The sequence below is a fragment of the Podarcis muralis genome, chromosome 4 (genome assembly GCF_964188315.1).
Source record: "Podarcis muralis chromosome 4, rPodMur119.hap1.1, whole genome shotgun sequence".
In the NCBI taxonomy this organism is placed as follows: Eukaryota; Metazoa; Chordata; class Lepidosauria; order Squamata; family Lacertidae; genus Podarcis; species Podarcis muralis.
Window position 1 is genome coordinate 66,474,383 of NC_135658.1, and position 19,968 is coordinate 66,494,350.

The following is a 19,968-nucleotide window of genomic DNA, read 5'->3' on the forward strand; positions in this document are numbered from 1 at the left end:
CAAAGAACCATGGTATCCAGTAACCTTCTATGTGCAAAACATGAACTTTACATATAAAAAGGACTCTACCAGTTTGTCTGTGGTAGGAAAAATATACAACTTGCACTCATGTGGTGCCACAATAGATTGCTCCTTGTAGAACAGAGCTGCTAGTGCTATTTCTTAGTGTCCTGATCTTCAGGAGAAGTCAGTATGTGGAACTATTTATCACCTTTATGGGTTTGAAATGAAAAGAGAAAACTATATGCCTTGACCTTACCTTTTTTGCTGGGCTGCCTTCTTCAACTTGTGATGAGGACCTGTTCATTGGCAAATGCATTTCAATCTGAGATTCTTGTTCCATCTGTAACAATAGACAAGACACTGTAACACCAAAAGTGCTAGCAGCCACACATCAATCAAAACTAGCTTTCAACACTTGGTCACACTCCAGTGTGACCAACAAAAGAAATAGGAGCAGGCTTTGATTTTCAGAGGCTGGGAAGCTGGTTTAGCTGCTGCTGCAGTGATGTCTGTGAATGAACCCCATTCTCCTACAGAAGTTAATGGCTGCCATTCGCTCTAATGAGAAAAACAAAAGTGTGCTACATTTGTGAGCATTATTACAGTAATGCAAGTAAAATAATATCTGCTCCCTATCCCTGACACTAGGCGGCCTGCTTTCCACCAACAAGAGATTCAAAGGCGCCTTGCCCCCAGCCAAGGATCCACAAAATATACAAGTCCTACCCCCAACTGCAGTATACAAAGTCGTACTGCTAACATATAATGAAAACAGATGTGATTCACCTTGCACTGCAGCTACACAACCTCCAGTCCTTTTAATGCTGCAGTCCTTACCTGGTAGCAAGCTCCACTGAACATAATGAGAGTTACATCTGAGTAAACATGCACCATAAAACAGTTTTCAGAGATTACAGAGTTTGAGGAGCAGCAGTGCTTGGTGAAAACAAACCCAGATTAGGAAATTAGTACAGCAATTTTAAATATGCGAGAGCATGGCAAAGGATCACATATGTGGTTTCCTCTGCTTAATACAATAAAAAAACTTTCTTTACTTCCAGCAACAGTTTAATTTCTGACATGTGGTCTCCATTGGCTACATGGAAAGCAACATTATGGAACTGCGCAATGGGACTTATTTCCAATTAATCCAAGGGAGTTTTAGGATTGCAACACTAACACACAACAACAATTATATAATCAAATTATGTAATGAGGAACATTCTAAGGGGGGAAACAATGGTGTCTTATTTATATTAAAACAAATAGCTAGTTTTTAAGATCCTGCCCCTGACAAACATTCATCATGTAGCAAATGAAAACAAAGTTAAACTGAAACCAGCTAACCAATTTGATAGTCCTCTTTATGCAAAGACATAGTTTTAGCGAATCAATGAAGTGACAGTTTATGAAGCCTGACAGCTTCCTGGAAAGGCTTATTGGTGTACATAAGTAATGTAATATCTGCCTGCACTTATTTTACACACACTAAAATTTGGCATTTCTAACTTCTGCAACAGTAAATGACCCAACTGCATACAGTGGAACCTCAGCTGTCAAATGTAATCCGTTCCAGAAGACCGTTTGACTTCTGAAACGTTCAACAATCGAGGCACAATTGCCAGTCAGCAAATTCCTTTGAAAAAAGGGAGTAACGCGTCTCAGAAGCCGTTCGACTTCCGAGGCACGTTCAAAAATGGAAGCATTCACTTCCAGGTTGTTGGCGTTTGGGTTCCAAATTGTTCGGCTTCCAAAGCATTCGACAACCGAGGTTCCACTGTATATTCAAGTTGCCATGTGAAGGTGCCAACTTGCTGAAGGCAACTGTATCTGGCTCTGGTCAGTGCCTAGGTGGGAGGCCTTATTGGAACCCCCCCCCAAATGTACACCACCTTGGGTGCCATGATAGAAGAAATGTGGAATATAAATGTAAGAAAACGTATGAAAGTTAAAAATTAAATAAAACCAGTGACATTGACTATATTGTATCTCTCATTATGACACAGTAGTAGCTGGGAAAAGATTGCTGGCAGAAAATGGAAGCTTACTCTCCTTTAGCAAGGTATACAAATGCAATTAAAATATACATCCAGGGCTGAGCCACAGAACTGAAAACAGAGGCAAAATTAAACTCCAGCTTTGTCCAACTTTTCTGAAGAACCTGACATTTTCCAAGCACCTGGGATGAAAAGTCACTTTGCTTCTGACATTTAATTTGTGTGCCTGTGTATGCGTATGCAGAGAGTCATAATCTTTGAGTCAAATCAAAGGATCCAGAATTCAGAACGTTGTAGATGCATGAAATGCATAGGCATACCTAGGGATTGGTGAAACTGGCCCTCGTCAGGGGTGCAGGATACATGCACAGAAATTACCCCAGAGATGAGGGGCTCATTAGTTAATAAACTAGGTAATAACTTTCCCATGTTTACAAGGTTTTGTACTCTTATATTTGATTTGTTTTATTTCATCTACAGAAAAGCACTGTTTAACCAGTCTAATATCAACGAAAAGAGAGACCGTCTAAAGAGAAGTAGGAATCAATGCAGCTTTTTGCTCCTTCCTTGGGTATGTAGGCTCTGGCAGATGAAATGGCTCAGTACCAAATTAAGGGGGAGAGGAGATGAAGAAAGCAGCAGCAGCACCAAATCTGTAGCCCCAAATTTGGGGAGTGGGTGGAGGGTGACATTCAGTCCACGGGGAAGGGCAAGCAGCAGCAGCAGCTACTGTGGCTGGCGGGAGCTACAAAGCTGTCTTGCCCCTCCATCGAAAGAAGCCACTGCCTGTGATGAGCAGGCAGGTCAAAGAGGGTTGTCAGCTGAGCGCTCCCAAGCAAGGCCTCCTGGAGCATTGTGAGGCTTGGGCTCCTCCCTGTACAATTCAGGGAGCAGCCTCAAACTCTCAGTGTTATTTTGCCCCTACAGATGGCCAGTTTATTGAACATTCATTCTGATTTGCTTGCACAAAGCTCACACGTTAGATTACATCCGGCCATTATTGAGCCGTTAGATGACTGTGAGCATTTGCTCTGCATTCTTCCTGATTTGCTTATAGGGTGTTTAGATGGCTTCTCGTTACTCATTCTTTCATCCCACACTTGTCAATGCATTTCCCTGACACTTTCCAAACTGCAAAAAGTCCATATTCTTTTTTTTTTTTTTAAGTGGATTGGTTGTGCTAAAGTGACAGAATCCACTGTTAACTGCACCCGTTGAGAGTTTACCTACGTGGCACTATTTCTTCGGTCTTCTCAGTACAACTCTGAGATAAGAAAATGTCATTTGAAACACAATAAGCCTGCTCTTCTTTTCTGGTGGCCTTTATTTGTCTTGCCCTCTCTGGTGTTCACATCAGCCTCAACACAGTGTATCTCTTGTTGGCATCTGTCTGTTTCAGGAGACAATGAAGGAGTGCACCTTTGGGGTTGGAGAGTTACAGCACTTGCTGTGGCTGTAGAGAGTGATACAGGAAAGACATGTTTTGTTGCAGCTGGGGCAGATGAAGGTGTCTGGATGTGCAGTTTTAGATGCACTTTCTCTCTGCACTCATCCTAGTGGTCATTCCTCCTCTGGTCAGTGCTGTGGATACACAACCTGATTTGTCTCCAGGTACTGCAGTCTTCTGCAAGGGATTCCCACATGGCGGGGTTGATATTACCAGCCTTCATGTCTCATTTGCAGGGCGTCAACTGTCTATGTACGAACATGATCAGTATATATAAATCTCCAGAGGCATACCTGGAGTCCCTTGTACCAGCAACGCACCGCTGCTATTGCAGCAAGATCAAACACAGGAGAAGTGATGGGGGTGGCACCGATATAACTCCTTGCCAAGGCCACCAGGGACCTGAGGTACACCTCTGATGAAATCTAGATAAATCTAGATTCAGTGGGCACCTTCTGTGCCAGCTTTTAAATACCTGCTGAAAACTTCTCTATTTTGCCAGGAGACTATTAAGAGTATATTCCCCACAATGGTCTACTGATGTTTGTTTTTTAATTCATTTTTGCTTTTTACTTGTTTTTAACTTTTTGTGATTTCATTGTCTGATTTTATGTTTTTAAATTGCTGTAAACTGCTAATATATATTTTATGATATGACAGTTTATAAATACTTTTATACATCATAAATAGATTAATGAAATCCACACAACCTGTCATTATATTCCTGGCTGCCCAAGTGCTGTATTCATTAGAACCATGATAAACTTCTTCCCCACATAAGAAGATCCCTGCTGTATTGGACCAAAGGCCGATCAAGTCCTACAGCCTGTTCCAGGTGTTTCTGGAAAGTCCACAAGATAACATGAAAGCAATTAGCAATTCTCCTGATGTTTTCTCCCCAGAACTGGCATTCAGAAGCATACTGCCTTAGTTACTGGAAGATGCATATATAACCTTCATGACTGGTAGACATCAATAGCCTCATCCTCTGCTGGTTTGTCTAATTTCCTTCCAAACACATATAAACTGGTGGCTGGTCACCACATCTTATTGGCAGCAAATCCCATAATTTAACTATGTGCTGTGTGAATAAGTACCTCATAGATACTGTCTCCACATCAGAAAAAGTATTGTGTGACATGGTTCTAATTTTGTAATATATTAGGAAAAGAGAAAAGTCAACAATGCGGATGCTAAATATATCTGTAGCTCTAGATCACAGAATTATATAAAACCCATTGTTTGTTCCACATTAAAGTTGGACAATAAGATGGTTCTGACAGAGATCGTGATGATTTAGGAACAGGATTAAGATACATCCACCCATTTCACAATCTGTTAAAGGAACATAGTGCCTAGGTTTCCCTTCTACTTTTTCTTTTTGGCTGCTGCAACATATACAGATATGCTACTACTATTGTGAGCTTCCTGTACTCTCAACTGCATTATTTGCCAAACAAGTATAAAATATATTTTCTCTGGGAAGCTTCAACAACAAGAGCAGGAAGCTGTGTGTGTTATGTGTAAATTCCCAAACTGTAATGGGTGCTAAAGTCCTGTTACATGTGGACTATCAAGATCAAATGCAGAGAATAAGTGCACCAGCTCCACTAAAAAAAGCATCATGCCCCGTATGCATCTGATTAGAGAGAAACAAAGCAGTATGTAACAGCTCTGCACCAACACTGTACAGGCACCACAGCTGTATTCCTTCATGATGCAGAACATGTGAGTCAGCTGTTCATTCAGTGATGAATCCATTGTGCAGTGTAAACTGACCGCATAATCGGCACGTTGTGGTTATGTAGTAGTGCAGATACATCCTTAGGGCAGCTCAACATTTAAAGCATATTCAATGCACAGTTAAAGCACCAATAAATCTGGGAAGTGTAGTCTGTTAAGGGTGCTAGAAATGATATCCCTGTGAGGGGGAAACTACAGGCCCCAGGATTCTTTGGGGGAAGTTGTGTGCTTTAAATCCATTAACATACCTTAAATGTCTAATGCAGGGGTCATCAACCTTTTTCAGCTGTGGGCCAGTCCACTGTCCCTCAAACCTTATGGGGGGCCAGACTATATATATTTTTGGGGGGGTTAACGAATTCCTATGCCCCACAAATAACCCAGAGATGCATTTTAAATAAAAGCACACATTCTACTCATGTAAAAACACCAGGCAGGCCCCACAAATAACCCAGAGATGCATTTTAAATAAAAGGACACATTCTACTCATGTAAAAACACACTGATTCCCGAACCGTCCACAGGTAAGATTGAGAAGGCAATTGGGCTGCATCCAGCCCCTGGGTCTTAGGTTGCCTAACCCTGGTCTACTGCTCCAGAGGATTGGGGAAAACCCTCAAACAGATTTAAGGGGTGCATGGGGGAGGAGGGAGAGAATGTTTCACTTTGCGAGAAATCTTTGTGCCACTGGAACTTTCATATAGCACAGCATTGAGTTTGGCTGATTAACTGAGAACCACCAATAATAGTGTTAGAGAATGCAATGGAGGCAAGTTATCTCACTCAAAATAAAGGTTTAAAAAAGAAGAAGAAAGGAAAATGGGATAAATGGTTCTAAAAAGTTATATTCCCCAGAGTTGCATTAGTTTCTGCCTCCAGATTCTGGCCAAGTTTAACAAGCTAACACTTTGCAGCTGCACACCTAGCACTCCTCCCCCCATTTCTATCTGTCCATCTTATTTGCTTTCAGCTAGTTGTTCGCCTCAGTGGGACTTCTAAAAAGCGCTCAGAACTTACGTAACACTGTTTCCTGAAAAGAACACAGTGTGACATGCAATTTAAAGGGCATCTGAAAGTGTCACTGCACTCATTACATAAAACTGAATAAGCTGCTGAATGAAAAATTATAACTGCTCTCCTAATTAAAATACTATTTGAATAGTTGTAAAATATCAATTATTCCATAAATATATTCCACCTATAAGGCAGCAGTACTGTCATCCAACTCATTTCCTGAGATTTCATAGTGAATTGTTCAATTTTTTCTATCTCCATCAAATTCAAGTGTCTCCGTTTAAAGGTCCCTCCTTCTCAATCTCATATTCTAAATGAGACTAAGAGTTATGCTACGAGACTTGAGGATGTGTCACACCCCCCCCCCACCAGTTACCTTAATCCTGGCTGACACTGAGGAAGCTGTACAAAAAGCAACATAAATATATCACCAGGCAAGGGAGAGGAGTGCTTGCCAGTAGAAAAACAAGCGCCAACATTAAAGGATAGCTTTTATGGACTCCTTGCAGTTCTGACATCAAAATAATTGATGAGGCAGCATTTCTTACTGTTTTCTGGCTTTTTCTGTGCCATTGAGATAGGACAGGAACAACAATTAACCTTGGATTTTTCCTTCTGGGCTAGTACAGTACTATGTGCTACCACAGAATCCAAGGACTGATAGGGACCAGCGTAATCACTAGGCTAATATTGAAGGTATCAGTCTGCAGGCATTGAAACCATATCCACAGTGATTTTTTTTTTTATACCCCCACCAAACCTTTCACAGACTTACATTTCCTAACCTTGATTACAGGGGGGGGGGGCTTTTCCAAAGATGCCCAATCAAGTTCATGGAACAACCTAGGGAAAAACAAGTGGCTATTTAGAGGCTAACAAGGAGCACCAGGCTGTGAGGACCCTATTCCATTGTGGGATGCTCAACTCAAAATCTATACTACACTCAAGCTGCATGGAGAGGTCTGGTGCAACATAAATATATAAATATATAAATATTATTTCAAGTAAGAAAATAACCAGGTATGAACATGAGGTTGACAGTCTAACTGGTTGTCATATCCTTAAAGTGCCACCTAGTGGAAACTGTCACAATAGTTCAATAAGAGTAAAACACACACTCACAAGGTCACTTGCTTGGCAAAAGCTGGCAGTTTCAAACGTCTACAGGGGAAACACGTGAATTTAGTTAACTCTGGAGCACATGTATGAGAGCATGAACTTACCTGAACTTTCTAGTTACTTTGACTCCTTTCTTATCCACCACTATCTGGCAGCTGAAATGAAAATATGTAGATGCACCTGTGTTGTGCTAAGTAAAAAAAAAAAAAACACAGGCTCACAGCACAATAGATTTATGTTCACATGAAGATGAACATCAAATTCAACTTCTAATGTGCTTTAATTGTTCTGCTGCCACTGAGAGCGGCTTTATGAATGAACTAAATTCACTTATGTGGTCACCATGATTGGGCATGGCTTCCCAGTCTGTATGCAGCATAAATCAGTTTGCATGTGTAATGCGAATCTGTAAGAGAATAAAAATGAATTCTGCCCACAACTGAATTTAGTTGTGTACAACCCTAAAGAGTGATTCATATGACCATCTCTTTATGTACACTTTCTTCCTATGACTTTATTTTTCAGAATGGCTACACACATAGGCATGTTTTTCCTAAACAAACATAAAAGAAGGGGGGGAACCAGTCCATGTATACCATACCCACCATGCATGAAAACTGAGCAATCATCTATTTCTCTGCATATACAGGCAACTCCCCATTTGCGTGGGGTTGCAATCTGGGTCACTGTGTGCATCAGCTGTCATGCGTAAGCCCATCCTGTCCCCTTCCAAAACAGAAAATGACACACATGTCAGCGTTCACGTATCAATTGGACACACCATTGCATTAAGAATGGTTTGTTTTCCCTTTAAAGTGTTGCTAATTTTAGGTCCTTAAATCTGTTTTTCCATCTCTTCCTCAGAAGCAGCTAGACTTTTTCGGTTCAATTTGTGAACCTACTATCTAGCACAGTGAAACATCAGATTCTTTTCTGCAGCTTGTTGTAAAAGCTGAAAGTGATAGCACAGAAAGAAAACCTATAGGGATGCAAATGCAAGAAGCTGCCAAAATCTTGCTGAGCCAACTGCTTTTGCAGCCCTCTGCAATCCTCAAATTTTGATAAGCTGTTCTTTAAAAAAAGAAAAAAGAAGAAGCTGTCTGAGAGTCAGTGATAAGGTTTAGGGCAAAGGAAGTAACATATATAAATCACAAGAGTGCTCAGCGCTTTCAGAAGTAATGAATAGGACCTTGATGGAAATATTACCAATCTTTCATACTCCAGCTTCACAAAACCAGATTACAGTAAGATAGAAGGCAGTATGTCTACTCTTCTATGGCTGTATTAATAGGTTCCTTGGTGTGGTTTTTTTGGTGTTTTTTTTAAAAAATACATATAATACAGAATGAAAGTATTATTATTATTTTTTGCAGTACCAGAATTCCTTAGGGAATATTTCATGTATTCAACCAACAAGCTCTGTAGTACACAGAGCTTCCTCTGCCTTTAAACCTATTTTATCATGCCACTGAGTATTTATGTTATTTTATAGAATAAATAAAATGAAATGGTATCAAGACTTGCACTTTAAATCCGATTGAATTGTACTCAGGTGATGGAGGATAGCATAAGTAATGCTATATAGCAATTTATATCATTTCATTAAGGCAATGATTGCAATTAATGTCAAATGTGCTGTTGACTAGAGCAAGCCCACAAATGTTATGGAAGGTAAACTTCTCTTACACTCTGTAAGGTGCCATGCATACTGACGGCGATATATACAAAATAATACTAATCTTTTGTTATTGATTATATATTGATGGACACAGATGAGGGGTAATGGATTTGGCTGTCTGTTGAAGCATTTAAACAGTGCCTGCACCTATGTTCAACCAGTTTATTTGTAAATAAACTTACATACTGCAAATTTGGGACACGGGTGGCGCTGTGGGTAAAACCTCAGTGCCTAGGACTTGCCAATCATATGGTCAGCGGTTCGAATCCCCGTGGCGGGGTGAGCTCCTGTCGTTCGGTCCCAGCTCCTGCCCACCTAGCAGTTCGAAAGCACTCTTAAGTGCAAGTAGATAAATAGGTACCGCTTTATAGCGGGAAGGTAAACGGCGTTTCTGTGTGCTGCGCTGGTGCTGGCTTGCCAGCTGCAGCCGGCTCACGGCCTCTAGAGCGAGATGAGCACGCAACCCTAGAGTCAGACACGACTGGCCCGTACAGGCAGGGGTACCTTTACCGCAAATACCAGAAGCCTCAAGTGAACTCCCTGAAAAGGTAGCTAAAATCAGTTAAGCACTGTGCCCCTCAACCTTTTCACCACTCTGGGAAGTTGGGGTGTGCATAACATTACTGTTTTTTCTTATTATCTTGTGTTGTTAGCTGCTTTGGACTGTTTAAGGAAAGATGGGACAACCACTGTTTCCCCTCTCAATAAACAACCATTCCATCTTAATACATAGACTATTTTCATTTTTCTTTCTTTCTTTCTTTCTTTCTTTCTTTCTTTCTTTCTTTCTTTCTTTCTTTCTCTCTCTCTCTCTCTCTCTCTCTCTCTCTCTCTCCCTCCCTCCCTCCCTCCCTCCCTCCCTCCCTCCTTCCCCTTCCTTCTCTTTCTCTATATTTATATTCATACACACAAATGCATGTATATATAGCAGACAAATACAGAATGCAGCTGCACTAGATAAGTGGTGCTACACACACACACCCCGATGTCCCCAGTCCAAGAGATGACACCTGACTCCTGCTAGCACAACAAATGCTTAAGACATGAATAACTTTGCTAAGCAATCCTCCTTGACACACTACAAACGCCATCTCTGACATCATTACTGACACCCAATACACAATTCATATTTGTGCAGATATAGTACTTTTTCAAAAGGTTTTCTCGTGTGTGCACGCGAGAGAGTGAGAATGCTGTGCATATATATCCTCTGCAGCACAAAAGCCCTCATGTAGCCCTTTTGTAAGAAAAAATAAATGTGAGGCTACAATGTGACCTTTGCAGTAATGTCTTGCCAATATATGAACACTTTCCTTTTCCTTTGAAGGGCATATAAACCCTTTTCATAGCACCAGAATCTATACCCCCTGTGGGTTTTAAAAGAAGAATGATTTCCTATTCTACATGACATAATGTCAGAACTGTTGTGGGCAGATGATGAATAAAGCAGAGCGTTCTGAGTACTTTGGGTAGCAAAAATAAACCACTTCCTTAATTGAATGGCAAATATTACAAGGCTATAATATATGTGTATAGTCGCCCCCCCCTTTTTTTGCAGTTTCTAGATCTCTAGCATACGTTAGATCTATTCCACTTGAATGTACCAGAGATGCAACTGAAGCTCATACTCCATCAACTCTGCTCAGACTCCACACTACTCACTGGGATACAAATTTGAACCCTGGACATAAGCAGCTCCAAGAAAACTATGTGCTAGACCCATACACTTCAGGGAGAGGGAGAATTCGACTTTAGGGACATCCGAATCTTGCCTTTCCACAGATAAATGGTTCATTTTGCGCAGAGATGTCAATTTACTCTTGCCTGTCTTCTTCTTTGTTACCTAGGATTGCCCAATCAGTCTGAAGTGGGAAACTTGAGGTTGTTGTAACGGTGGTGACTCAGCAAATCTCTCTCTTACATTGGAGTATTCCTTCTGTCCGGCCTCAGCCTCAACCGAATTGCCTTTTGTCTCAGGTGCCCCTTTGACTCAGGCAGTCAAGTCTTTGGCTATGTTGCCCCAAGAAGCCACTGGGGCTTTGGGCTGCTCCATACTTTTGCTCAGGTTTGTTTGACTTTGTGGTGCCTTAACAGGAATGGATTGTCCCAGCTAGATCTCTTCCTTTGTCTCCTCTTCCCCATTCCCTTGCCTCTTTTCCATGTTTGTTGTTTTCTTCACGTTAGGAAGGAACCTCAAAGAGCGAAAACAGTGTAAAGTTCTCCAAGTTTCTCTACAGAGCAGTGGTTCTCAAACTTTTTTCTCTGGCCCACACTTTCAGAATAAAAATTTGCTCGTGCCATACCAATCTTTTATTGATAAGAAATACATTGGAAAACAAAAACAAACAACTCCTAAAAGTGCTTGTTATATAAGCTGAAGGTGAATTTGGGTAGCCTGTGCATAATCTTGCAATAATTAACCATCCCCCCCATTCTGTAACATTTATACTTAGCACTTCAAGCTACAAAACCATTTTACATATTGACCACCATTATGAAAGTTATGTCTATACAGTGGTACCTCAGGTTAAGTACTTAATTCGTTCCGGAGGTCTGTACTTAACCTGAAACTGTTCTTAACCTGAAGCACCACTTTAGCTAATGGGGCCTCCTGCTGCTGCCGCGCCGCCAGAGCACGATTTCTGTTTTCATCCTGAAACGAAGTTCTTAACCTGAAGCACTATTTCTCGGTTAGCGGAGTCTGTAACCTGAAGCGTATGTAACCTGAAGCGTATGTAACCCGAGGTACCACTGTATACATAAACAAACCAACTTATCTGAACCCAAATTGGGACTCAGTGGTTCTTGGTATTTCCCCACAAGTAATCGAACTGAAGAGAGGTACAGCTCAATGGCCCGCATGCTGTGCAACAAGCATCAGATTGAAGATCTCAAATATCATGCCAATATGGTTGCATGAGTTAACGCATGAATAAAATGCAAATAAGGACACTTGTAAAATTGGTAGCAGCTGATTCATCCATTACAGATTGGCTCCGATATGTGCAAATAATTGCTCATTCAACTGTTCTATTTGTGTGAGCAATCGGCTGCCCAAGAAGCATGTGGGCATGGAGGATGCCAACAGAACCCTTTGATAGCAGGAAAGCTGCCACACAGGATGGTGTCCCAAATCTCTAGCATAACCCACATTTCTCTCAGCCACCTAATCTAAATTTGGGGTCTTTGAAAGAAAATGCTGCTCAACTACTGCATTCATATAAAAAGAGTGTGGTAATTCTTTGTAACCAAGTGATTGGAAGGAAAATATTTATTTTGCATTGGTCTAGAAAACTAGTTACACACATACACCCCCCCAACCACATAAAATTACATAATGCCAAGATTCTGCTTCTCTTTGAATCTTTACTTCACCCCACTCCTCTGAAAACAAATCTCTTTCACTTCTAGTTATATATGTTCTTTTCAGCCAAGGGCCCCATTAAGTAATGTAACCCATATGCTTCTAACAACTCCAGTTGCTCTATTTGAGCAACAGCAAAGTTGAATTACAATCTCCAACTAGTATGTATAATATTTTGACCACTTTAAGGCAGGTTTTTATTGCAAGACATATAAGGTGAGAGAAAGGAATGGTGCTTAACCACAGCCAAAATACCAAGATTATGTATGTATTTAAAAAAAAAAAAAGAAATATTTGATACAGAATGTTAATCTCTTCCAAGCTGCAAGTGTATAGGGAATAAGTGTTCAACAGGCAACAGTGCTTATATTTTTTAAAAGGAGGAATCTTGCTGTTGTTAGCCCAATCCGTACCCAAATCAATTCTACGCTTACAATTTAAAGGTGTACCTGTTCTTGAAGCCTGAAGTCTATGTAGCTTGATTTGAGTTGAGCATTTGTTTCAGCATTTGTACCAGGATGAGAAACCTGCAGCACAGGACAAACTTTTAGTTGTGATATATTAGGTGGCAAGAATGCCCAGAATAGAGATAGACTGGAACTAAATGTTACATCTCTAGAAACCACATTATGGAAATGCATCCTCTGTTACTGGTTGGCATTATGGCATAAACTTCCAAATCTCCACTTGATACAGTGTCTCTGGAGAGATGACTTCCCTAGCTCCTGGGCAAAAATAATACATGGGAAACTTGTGTCCCTAGGACTATCTCCATCTGAACTATTAAAATTGGATTTAATTTCTGCCAAGAGAATTATAACTCACAAATTAGAGGAGATGGATTTACAATTTAATATTGCGACAGGTGGTGGCACCTGTTCGCCGATAAACCTTGGCTTAACACCACCAACGAAACTTCCATCTTATTTAACTATCTTATCTGTGGTGACGCACAGGTATGCCTTTATAAAGGCTAGATTCAATGTTTTCCCATCAAACGTGTTGGGTAACAGACTCTCCAACGGACAGATCTCACTCCTCTGTGACTGTAAAAGTGGATCTATAGAATCGTTATATCATATAATCTTCTGTTGTCCATTACATTCGGCTTCACAGTCCAAGTTTCTGGCCCCATATTTATCGAGAATTGCTGACGGACCTCAGGAAGCCCAAATAATATACCTATTAAACGACGAAGATACAAGTAGATCCCTTGCAGTCACTAGATACCTGATTAATGTTTTATTTCAAAAGAGGAGAAATGGATCACTGTATGACTCTGACAGCTTAGCTAAACTTAAGAACCATCAATAAGTGCCAGAACTAAGACGCATACCTCCCAAAATCTGATGGATTTGAATTGCGGTTTACATAGAGGGAGCTTATTGTGTATAGTGTTTACTTAACTGAAGTAAAATTGGTTTTATATGGGTGTTTTAACTTGGAACTGTTTAAATTGTATTGTTTATGGATAAATTTTGATGTATTGTTTTCGATATGGGCCAATGGCCGCAATAAATCTATCTCTCGCCCAGAATAATATTAATTAATTAGAGAAAATCTAGCCAACCCTACATCATATGATCCCAGGGTGGTTTATGACACAACAAAAAAGTAAAACGCTAGAATGAATCCAATTGCCACAACTTATAAAAAAGGCAAAAATACAACATATCCTTAAGCATCATGGTCACCTCACTTGTGAGTGATGGAATTCTGAATACAGTTTTAAGGCAGAAAACGGAGCTAAAATGATAAAACTAGAGAACTAGAACTTGCAGATCAAAAATCTATTCCGCAAAGTGAACAACTTGTACTACATTATATCACATTCAAAAGAACCTGCACAAGTTTATCACAGAGTTGATCTAAATCCCAAACTCCATCCACACTACAAAACAAAATCCGGGTCAAGGAAGCCAAGAAGCTACTCTGAAGCCTGCTGTGATGCCATGCCTGCTTTCTGCAGGGATCAGCTGAACTACTACTTGGGTTGTGCAAGTGATCCAACAGGCTTGATATTATCATCTATCATTTGATAACTCCAAGCCTCCTTTCTGGAGGAATAGGCTGTATGACTGAATTCTCTGGCTGCACAGCTGATTCCTGAAGAAAGCAGGTTCCGAGTTGCCACCTACTTGGGTGGCGACTCAAAGGCCACTGTCGTTTCCTATGCCCTGCTTCCCAACAAGCTAGCTCCGACACTGACTGTAAGCCTCTCATGCCAATGCATAATTGGGGATGTACTTTATTCACTGGCAGCTGCGCCTCTCCCTGCCTCACACCTGGCGTCATGTATGATGTCAGTGTGCAGCAGGCGGGATGGTTTGGGGGAAATGGTCCCAAAGCCCAAATTGAGACCTGTGCCAGGAAACATTGCTCTTTGCCTTTCTGGAGACTCTGCCAATGGCCACCGCTCCTTTTAAAGACAGCACTAAGCCCAATATTCTCATGCTGAAGTTTTATACATACCTGTGTTACAAAAGGTCGAGGAGGTAGAGCAGGTGGTGGGGGTGGTAGCCAACCCGCCCGAACTACAAAAACACAAAACAGAAGGAGATAAACAACATGAATGAACGCAACCTAGAACTAAACAAATCTATTAGCACTATTTGATTTTTTAAAAACTCAGATCAATTTAAGAAAACACACTTCAAGTGAACCTATCACCACTATCTTCTATGACCTCACAGAGACATCTCTATTCAGAATAAACATGACAAATACAGTCAATGCTGATGCAATTAACAAATTTCAGTGAAAGATACAGAGCTTGGTACATGAGAGTTAAACTCCCCTTGAGTTTTCTGTTCTTTGTCACAAACACTCTTGCCTTTAAAAAGTGAAGCAATATTCTAACATGGACATTAGAGAGCATTCAAAATAAAATGCGATGATGTGAAAAAGTGGAGTTGTACAGAAAACATCTGTGCATGGAATTAGATGTTCTGGCACTTGGATGAGCTAGTTGTAGCTTTTAAATATTTTTGGCAGGAGCTGAAGAGGGAAAAGACCAAACAAGTCAGTTTAGGGCTTTATGGTAACATAATATAATTCAGTCTTCTACTCTGAGCCAGAAATCTGAGATGCTAACACCCATGATGGGACCATCTATTATACTTCCCAATCTGGCTTCAGTTAAATCCATAAACCTTTAGAGGCCAGAACTGCAGAGAAGACGAGGCTTTGTGAAGCAATTATAATGACACATAGATTATACGTACACATGAAGCACGACTGAAGAATCTCTTGATAGTTAACCTTCTAGCAACCCCTTATAACTGCTGATCCTTTTTAGCAAACACAATTTGAAAAGATACTTAGCAACCTCTTTTGTGTTTGTTATTTGGACATTTAAAATTCTAGCACTAAAGTCACACCACGAGAATGCTATATAGATAAATGTATCCTAAGCTATGAATCTTATTGCACATGCATTTTTTTTAAGTATATCAAATCTTAACCATGTTCTCATTTTTAAACTTATTTGGGCAGGGATATTTATAAAGCATATGGGAATAATAGAGACTTTTGCATTTTAAGATTTATAGGGAAATAGTGAATGCTGGCCAAGGGTATGTGTAACAAACAAAGAAAAGGAATAAATGAGAATATTGAAGTCTGTTAATGTCTGGTGACATGCTGAAACCCAAACACCAAGGTGGTGAGCTATTAGAATTCAGGTAACGTTAACCACAAAACCCACAAACACATTTGCAGGATGAAAAAAAGTTAAACTGCAGTCATCAAATGTAAAAAAAAAAACATGTATTATGTTAATGGTATTTCCCCCTCCCCATTTAGCCAGTTTTCATTTTAATTTATCTAAAATATTTATATCTCACTTTTCCACATATGTGTTTAAGGCCGCTCATGTTTTGGAAGTGAAAAATCCTATGAATGTTCAAACCAAAGGTTATGGCGAGAAATGTGTCCTCTGCTTAAGGTTACAGAAAAGAACAGTCCAGCTGGACCAGGCCAAATGCCCATCCCGTCCAACATCCTTTTCTCACTGCTTGATACCTATGAAAAGCCTGCACACAGGCTTCAGTTCATGTATATATAGGAATCATTTTCCTGTTTAGCATTCCCATGGCATTACCTTCATGCTAGAATTTTAAAGGTTGCAACAACAAATGCTAGAATTTTAAATGTTGAAACAACAAACACATAAAGGTTACTCAGTTCTGAAAGAGACTTCAGAATGGCATCATTCATTCATTCATTTCATCTACCACCCTTTGTCTGTAGATCTCAAGGCAGTTCGCAGCATAAAAATACAAGATAAAAACACAAAATGCATAATAAAAACAAAACAAGCCAATAACCCCCCCTCCCTCCACAAACACAATTAAAAGTATGTAAGATGTTAGTCAGCCAAAAAGGCCTGGTTGAAGAGGAAGATTTTCACGTGGCACCTAAAGGTGTATCATGAAGGTGCAGATGAACTGCCAGGCGGACTCGATACTTGTTCAAGCTCAAGGGTATCCCATGTACAGTGGTACCTCCAGTTACAAATGCCTCAGGTTACAAACGCTTCAGGTTACAAACTCCGCTAACCTGTAAGAGTTACCTTGAGTTGAGAACTTTGCCCCAGGATGAGAACGGAAATCGTGTGCTGGCAGCGCAGCAGCAGCAAGAGGCCCCGTTAGCGAAAGCACGCCTCTCGTTAAGAACAGTTTCAGTTTAAGAACAGACCTCCAGAATGAATTAAATTCATAACTAGAGGTACCACTGTACATAAAACATTTAACTTGTTTCTGCAGAACATCAACCTAGGTACAACTTAGAATTTTCCAAGTGCATTACGAGGCAACCCCAGACGTCTCCAGTTAAAATAATCTCAGTTGCTGATTCTTAGGGAATGGTCAGTGGGTTTAGATTTCAACATTTGGAAGGTGTGTGTGCTACAAAGTTTGGATTGCTTTTCATATGAAAAGAGGCATTTTTGTAGCATTTCCAGCTTGAGAAACCGACATCACCATGCAATTAGCAATTGGATGGATAGCTTCTTAATAGTAAATAACTTGCTTACTTATCCCAATGAAAGTATCAAATGTGACTGCCCTAATTCAGGGTTTCTTGTATAAGATTTTTAAATTAAATTGATGGCTATGCAAGAAAGTAGATTTGCCCCTGAATTTCACTTCTGTGTTTCTTGTATCCCTTAAAGTGCATCCTTAGACCTCTACTAAATAGTTTTCCCCCCCCCATAGAGTTGCAGGGGTTGTACATATTTGGGAATGACTGTTTTCACATTTTAATCTTTCCTCTATAGGAAAGTCTTTCTGATAATTCTTCACACTATTATCCAATTACTCCTGATAACAATTCCCCACTGATAAAACCATTTTCTTACACATCACCACCCTTCTCTGCTGGAAAACCTTATTCCCACCCTTCTCCACATGCAGGTGGAACTGACAGCCACTAAGGAAAGCCTTTTAAATTTCACTGCGAGCCTGATGTTGGTGGTGACGTTTATTTCCTTCAAAAGGTTGTGTGTGTGTTCCTCCTCATGCATGCTGAGGATTCCACAGATTAGTACTTTTATTAATACTTGTTTTATCTTTTGATGTTGCCTTTTATTTTGTATTCTGTATATTTTACAACTATACGGACTATACCTTGACATCACCTTGCCAACAAAGGTCCGTATAGTAAAAGCTATGGTTTCCCCAGTAGTGATGTATGGAAGTGAGAGCTGGACCATAAAGAAGGCTGATCGCCGAAGAATTGACGCTTTTGAACTATGGTGCTGGAGGAGACTCTTGAGAGTCGCATGGACTGTAAGAAGATCAAACGTATCCATTCTTAAGGAAATCAGCCCTGAGTGCTCACTGGAAGGACAGATCCTGAAGCTGAGGCTCCAGTACTTTGGCCACCTCATGAGAAGAGAAGACTCCCTGGAAAAGACCCTGATGTTGGGAAAGATGGAGGGCACAAGGAGAAGGGGACGACAGAGGACGAGATAGTTGGATAGTGTTCTTGAAGCTACCAGCATGAGTTTGACCAAACTGCGGGAGGTAGTGGAAGACAGAAGTGCCTGGCGTGCTCTGGTCCATGGGGTCACGAAGAGTCGGACACAACTAAACGACTAAACAACAGCAACAACATATTTTACAATTGTCAGTTGCTTTGAGATATTTTCTGCAGAAAGTGGAGAGTAAATACAATAAATAATAACAAGGGGACAGGACAGCAGCCCCCACACAGGGACTCCTCTCCAGAGGATATCTGCCAGATATCTGCACAGGCCTAGCCCAGGTGCATGCTGCCAGGACAGAAGTGTGTGACCCTAATCATCATGTGAACCTTCTTCACGTATGTAATGTATGAAAGGGTCTTATGTGCATCAGATATTCATTCCCATGGTGAACAGACACCATGGGAAAGCAGCCGTGATCAGCCTTCTCTTTGTAGCACCCTTGTATTTAATTTGTCAACTGGGAAAATTATTTGTTTATTAAATTTGTATCCCGCCCTTTTCCCCCAAAGGAGCCCAGGGTGGCAAACACGATAGTGATAAAATAAAAATAAAGAACAATTTAAGGACATACATAAAGCACTTAAAAACCATTAAAAATGTGCGGCCACCAATCATAGAACAGGGCGCAATGATCAGAGCTGTGGAAATTGTCAAAAGAGCTCAGTAGGGGAAGCAGCATCACTATGGTCTCCTCTTACTTTATCACAGAAACAAAATTGTATTGGGTATACATTGGGTATACATATAGTTGTGGGTTATACCTGTATTTGGCTGATGATTGGGAAGAAATGGGTGTGCTAAGAAAAAAAATCCAGTGAATATTGTGCACATAGCTGGAGGTGAAAGGTAACTCTTTAAACAGCAACATAGAAACCCTGCCAATCTTGAATTAGCCAATCCCCAAGTTCTTCTAGGTTGCATAAAGAGTGGAGTAGCAGAATATTTGATTAAAATAATAAAACTGAGTTCTAGTCCTGGAAAAGTTGGAGGCTACAGCATTTGCAACCTGGGTATATATTGCAGTCATGTCATGTTATCCTTACAGCTAGACAAAAAGTCAAAGCATGTATCACACATCAGATATCTCTTACACAGAGTTTCCAGAGTAGACCTGAGTCCATGGAAATGTAAGTAATAATGATATGGGTTAGTCTTTAGGTGACACAAGATTATTTGTTACAAAACAGACATTCCTGTGCTGGAATTGACAAAACCCATGTGTAGGGAACATTTGGTCCTCCAGATGTTGCTGAACTACAACTCCCATCATACCTGGCCATTATCCCACAGATGCTGGGACTGATGGGAGTAATCATGAGTGTGTGTCAAGTCTGTGTTCTTAAAATGTATATAGGTATATAGGTCAGGAAGTTCCCCAGATCTTCCCAGTGTGCATATATAGACTGAAAGTGAAGCAACATCACAAATGAATCCATCATGTTGCAATCTAAAAACAGGTTTCATAATCAGTCCTGCATTCTTTCAGTGAAGGTGCTCTCAAATGCATTTAGCAGCACCTACATGAGAAACTAGTTACTTTGAACTATGTGTTGCCAATAATCCATAGTTTTTCTTTATATCTTGAAATCAATTTCTACTGAAAACTCCATTTTT

General features: G+C 40.4%; 1 protein-coding gene across 4 annotated transcripts in view; it reads right to left on the reverse strand.

The window, feature by feature from the left end:
* The window catches only part of REPS2 (RALBP1 associated Eps domain containing 2), a 76,509-nt gene that overhangs the window by 15,193 nt on the left and 41,348 nt on the right, over nt 1–19,968 (reverse strand). For 2 of the 4 annotated variants that reach the window (XM_077927481.1, XM_028727597.2), the window contains 3 exons: nt 14,838–14,899; nt 12,815–12,892; nt 260–343 (listed from right to left, as the gene is read on the reverse strand). In XM_077927481.1, coding sequence (XP_077783607.1) covers nt 260–343; nt 12,815–12,892; nt 14,838–14,899 — 224 coding nt within the window. The remainder of the gene's footprint in view (nt 1–259; nt 344–12,814; nt 12,893–14,837; nt 14,900–19,968) is intronic. The other 2 variants (XM_077927482.1, XM_028727598.2) reach the window with 1 other exon arrangement.